General features: G+C 39.1%; 1 protein-coding gene across 3 annotated transcripts in view; it reads left to right on the top strand.

Annotated features, from left to right (window-relative positions):
• Positions 1 to 4,371, top strand: part of hmox2b (heme oxygenase 2b) — a 6,159-nt gene extending 1,788 nt beyond the window's left edge. For 2 of the 3 annotated variants that reach the window (XM_032537353.1, XM_032537351.1), the window contains exons 2-6: positions 608 to 724; positions 858 to 975; positions 1,066 to 1,557; positions 1,998 to 2,118; positions 2,218 to 4,371. In XM_032537353.1, coding sequence (XP_032393244.1) covers positions 657 to 724; positions 858 to 975; positions 1,066 to 1,557; positions 1,998 to 2,118; positions 2,218 to 2,345 — 927 coding nt within the window. In that variant the 5' untranslated portion in view covers positions 608 to 656 and the 3' untranslated portion in view covers positions 2,346 to 4,371. Of the gene's footprint in view, positions 1 to 143; positions 260 to 607; positions 725 to 857; positions 976 to 1,065; positions 1,558 to 1,997; positions 2,119 to 2,217 lie in introns of all 3 variants that reach the window. The other variant, XM_032537352.1, reaches the window with a different exon arrangement.
• Positions 4,372 to 4,675: the final 304 nt, after the last annotated feature.

Below are 4,675 nucleotides of genomic sequence, written 5' to 3'. Positions count from 1 at the left end.
AAAGCAAGTGTCAAAATAAGATAGAAATAGGGATTCTTTCTTAGACTATAGTTTGAATCTGTGAATATATTGCCATCTTTATCGGACTGCAAGACCTGTGCTGTGTTGTCTGTGCTGCTTTTTGTTTGACTGTGTTCATGAAGTTCAAGCCTGGACTCAAAGTAATTAAGCTCTAAAGCTTTACGCAGCTGAATCAACTGGCAGAAGACCTCTTTCTTTTGACCCTCATCTCAGAAAAAACAGCAGCTAAGGAGACAAGGTGTCATTTATTGTGTTTGGTCTAAATTATGTTTTGTGGCCTTTCTCCCTGACTCTATGGAAGTTGGATTAATATTGTACTACTGTATAGTATAGGCTATATGTAGCTTCTGTGTGTTATTGTTTTGGTGCACAATATCTCAGACCTCTAGAACCACAGGGAACACTGCAGCTACAGCCTGACTTTGTCCTCTTGTTATTTTTGACTTGTTTATTCTGAAAACGCAAGCTTACACAAGTTACTATTGCATTCACGGTTTTGTATGTGCAATGTGGTGAAATTTTTGCGTGATGCCATATAATTTGAATGTAAATATAATGCTAATTAGATGTCTTTCACTGATTTTAGGGTAAACTAACTGGCAGACAGGAACACAACACTAAAGTCAGCAGAGAAGATGGAGGAAACAGCCCATGTGTCCAATGGAGCAGGGCTGGGATATGAGGAAAAAGAAGACAATCTCGGGTAAATATCCCTCTAGTATTGTAACATCATAGAAACAGTCTAATACAATTTAAAAAAAAAAAAAAAAAGAAGAAAAAAAAAACATATTTGTTGTTGTGGTTTTGTCAAACATTTTTCTCTTTTCTTTTCCCAGTCCCGAGGATCTGTCTGAGGTGCTGGCAGCAGGGACCAAGGAGGTTCATGAAAAGGCTGAGAACACCCAGTTTGTGAAAGATTTCCTCAGGGGACGCATTCGTAAAGAGCTCTTCAAGGTCAGTCTGAAGACAATTATGAAGATTGTTACAATATAGTGCTTTACTAAACGAGCAAGATGAGTAAATACATGTTTCTTGCTTCCCCAGCTTGGCGCTGTGGCACTCTACTATACTTATACAGCCATGGAAGAGGAGATTGAAAGGAACAAAGACCACCCCCACTTTGCCCCTCTATATTTTCCGTCAGAGCTAAACCGCCACGAGGCCCTGGCCCGTGACCTCGAGTACTTTTACGGCCCTGACTGGCAGAGCCAGATCAGCTGCTCCCAGGCCACCCAACGCTATGTAGACCGTATTCATCAAGTAGGGCAGGAGGACCCAGTGCTGCTGGTGGCCCACGCCTACACCCGCTACATGGGGGACCTGTCCGGGGGCCAGGTGCTAAAGAAGGTGGCGCAGAGAGCCATGAAGCTGCCTTCCACCGGGGAGGGTTTGGAATTCTATCAGTTTGATGGCATCCATAGTGCCAAAGCATTCAAGCAGCTGTACCGTAGTCGGATGAACGAGTTGGAACTGGACATGGAAACAAAGAAGAGGCTGGTAGAAGAGGCTGTCAAGGCCTTTCACTTCAACATGGAGGTATGAGGCCAGTGACAAGGAATGGAGGTTAGAGAGGTAGAGAATTGAAGAAATGGAAGCTATGTTTGGAAACAGTAAGGGTGGGTGATTTGTTCCCTGGTGGTGGTTAGGTGGTTAAAGGAGATTTTTTTTTTTTGTAAACATGTGCTGCTTGTGCCTGTTTTCATCTTCTGAATTTGTAAACACATATTGAAGGTTTTTATTATGTGTATAATTGAAGGCACTGTCATCATTTAATGTTATCCTAATGCAATGGCATTGGAAATGCATTTAGATTAATACTTTCATGTGAATATTGTCCCTTAAGGCCACTAAACATTTCACAGTCTTTTCTTTTACCTGCAAATGTTCTATGTAAAGACTAGGCAAGTCATTGATATTAGGTCTATATCCATGCAACAAGCTTGATAACTTTACATGCTGTATGTTTGTGCTGGCAGGTGTTTGAGGAGTTGGACAAGATCGGTAAAACCATCCGGGAGGATACTTTAGATGCTGGCATGCCCGTCCATGGGGCTGGTGGAGACATCAGCAAGTGTCCCTACTATGCTGCCAAGACAGGTATGATTATATTCTTCTCTCTTTGTACCACTGTGCCATGCAAAGCTTTTATAGAGCTATTGTGAGAAAGTTCACTTTCGTGCTCCCTCCATGTCACAGCGGCGTCGGGTGGAACAGCATACGCCTGTCAGCTTGCCATGGCCGTACTCCGACACCCAACAGGACAGGTCCTGTTTGCTACTTGGTTTGCTGCTCTGGCTGGATTGGCTGCATGGTATCTGATGTGATCCAGCTGTAAGGGAGAGGGAGGAGAACCATAGGAAGGAAGGACAGTAAGGAGACAAGAAAACTCCCACAAGCTGTACACCATTTGATAGTTCCATGCAAACATTCAAAACGGGTCCAGGTTGATTTAATGTTACATGTTTGCTGCTAATAAGATTAGCTGACAGGAAATAAACTCGGATGTTTTCAATAGAATTCTAATAAAATGATCTGTGGGAACATATTTTATCCATCCATCCATTCATCCATCCATCAAGCCACATCTTGTTACCATTCATCCACCTGGCTTTTTATTTCTTTACTATCGCTCCGTCCTGTTTCCTACGCGTTTGGTCATATCACAAGACCTTCTAAAGCTGTTTTATGATTGTCACGGAAGCACACAGTGTTAATAGCTAATTTGTTGTGAAATTACATATTCTCCCAATTTGAAATGAAACTGCAAGATTGATAAAGCATATTGACTTTTCTATATACTGCCCATATCTAATTGGCTATACAGTAATGAATCAGTTACTAATGACAAATGGATTATCAAAATGAATTAATGGTAACTATAGTAAAAACATGTTAAAACCTACTATGCAGATATTATGCAGTATGTATACTGCTGACTGCTGTGCTGATTTTGAACGAGACCTTTGTGTTTTTGCAAAGATAATGTGCAGTGTTGTTCTTCTTTAAATCCATTTTCACATTTCATGATTCAAACATGGCCTCAGATGTTTCCAAAAAGTTTGTTCAGGTGTACTGTAAGACAGATGGTAGCAATTTTTCAAAATTTAGCAAACCTGCACTTTGACAAGTGTATGATTAATAAACATCTTTCAGATATTAGAATATACTGGATATTTGATTATCTACTGATGCATGTTCAAATGTACTATTTCTCTTGAATGATATGATATGGCATCTTGTATTTCTAAAAACCTGCCTGTTTAAATGCATAGCTTAACCATCCAAAATGAAGGATCAATTTGACCTGCTACATGAGCCTATATTAGGACAAAGCTGTTCACAGAGGTGATTGCAGCTGTTTTATAAGCAAATTGCCCTTTGTAATGTTAATAGTCTTCATGAATAATCTTCATGAAGGCTATATGTGTCTGAATGTTGTGGTTTACTATGAACTACTTCAGGTACTTATAGGTTTGGCCTTCAGCAGCTCAGCTCTTATGGATTTAGTATGCATCCTCACTAAAACTGTAATCATTAGTAATATTTTGTTTATACTGTATGTTGGGAATAACCTTCCCAGTAGGAAACAACTTTTTTCCAACATAAATAAGGAGGACTATATCTTGCTGTGTGTACTGTATGCAGTGTAATTGCACTGTTTTGAAGTTTAATTTTATTCTGACACAGTAATGACATTTTATCAACTTTGCTTTGTCTTTCCAAGCAGTTTATTTTTTGTTGTTGCTTGAAATAATTTAACACATAGTACCTAAGGTAACCTACTGAAAACATTATAACTAGTATTTGCACAACACCTCCAGAGATAAACGCACAGTATTTTTATCAGCGAAACCCGTTTCTGTTCAGATGTGGAAACCTAAGTGACGATGCGTTTAGTATTTGAGAGTCTCAGGTTCATTCTGCACTTAGATGGCAATACAATGCATTGCATATGGAGGACTAAAACAGGGACTGCCCTATTATACTGAAGTTCAATGTCCATATTTTATATTTAGGTTCCAATTTCTTTTGATGCCAGTGTGATGTGTCAAAATACTACAGTATTTTTGGACGTACCGAGGGAACGCCTACTTGAATTTCAGGAGTATAGGTAACCTTAGATTAAAGAGTGGGATACTTGACTAATTCATGTTGATTTTGAATTCTGTTGCGTTTCCATTAACTATGCAGTTAATTCCTTTGTGTACATCTATCTGGACAAAGCTTTATAGTGTTTGGCTTGAATATGCTTATTGAATGAGAGATAAAGCGCAGGAGAATGCTGTGCTGTGTATAATAGAATGCATTTTGTTTTCCTGCTAAGGCTGAAATAAAGGTGATTGATTTGGACTGGTGTTTTTAATCATACTAATCTTAAAAGATTATGTTTAATGCATCATTTGTTTAGTGTAGTTTCTTGGCACTAACCTTGAGGTCTTGAAGATGGTTCACACAAAAAGATCCCAGATGAATCCATAAAGCGTTCAAACATCACCAATATTATGTATTATATAACCATAGTAATATCATATACAGTTTGACATTTTTACTAGCCATGCTAGCCATGTTGGTCAGTTAGCCAACGAACCACTTGGTTCAGACGTGTCAGTAACAATAAGATGGATTGGCATGGAATTTTGTACAGATGCTCATG

This window comes from Etheostoma spectabile, chromosome 15, assembly GCF_008692095.1.
Source record: "Etheostoma spectabile isolate EspeVRDwgs_2016 chromosome 15, UIUC_Espe_1.0, whole genome shotgun sequence".
NCBI lineage: Eukaryota > Metazoa > Chordata > Actinopteri > Perciformes > Percidae > Etheostoma > Etheostoma spectabile.
This window is presented reverse-complemented; position numbering and strand designations above follow the sequence as displayed.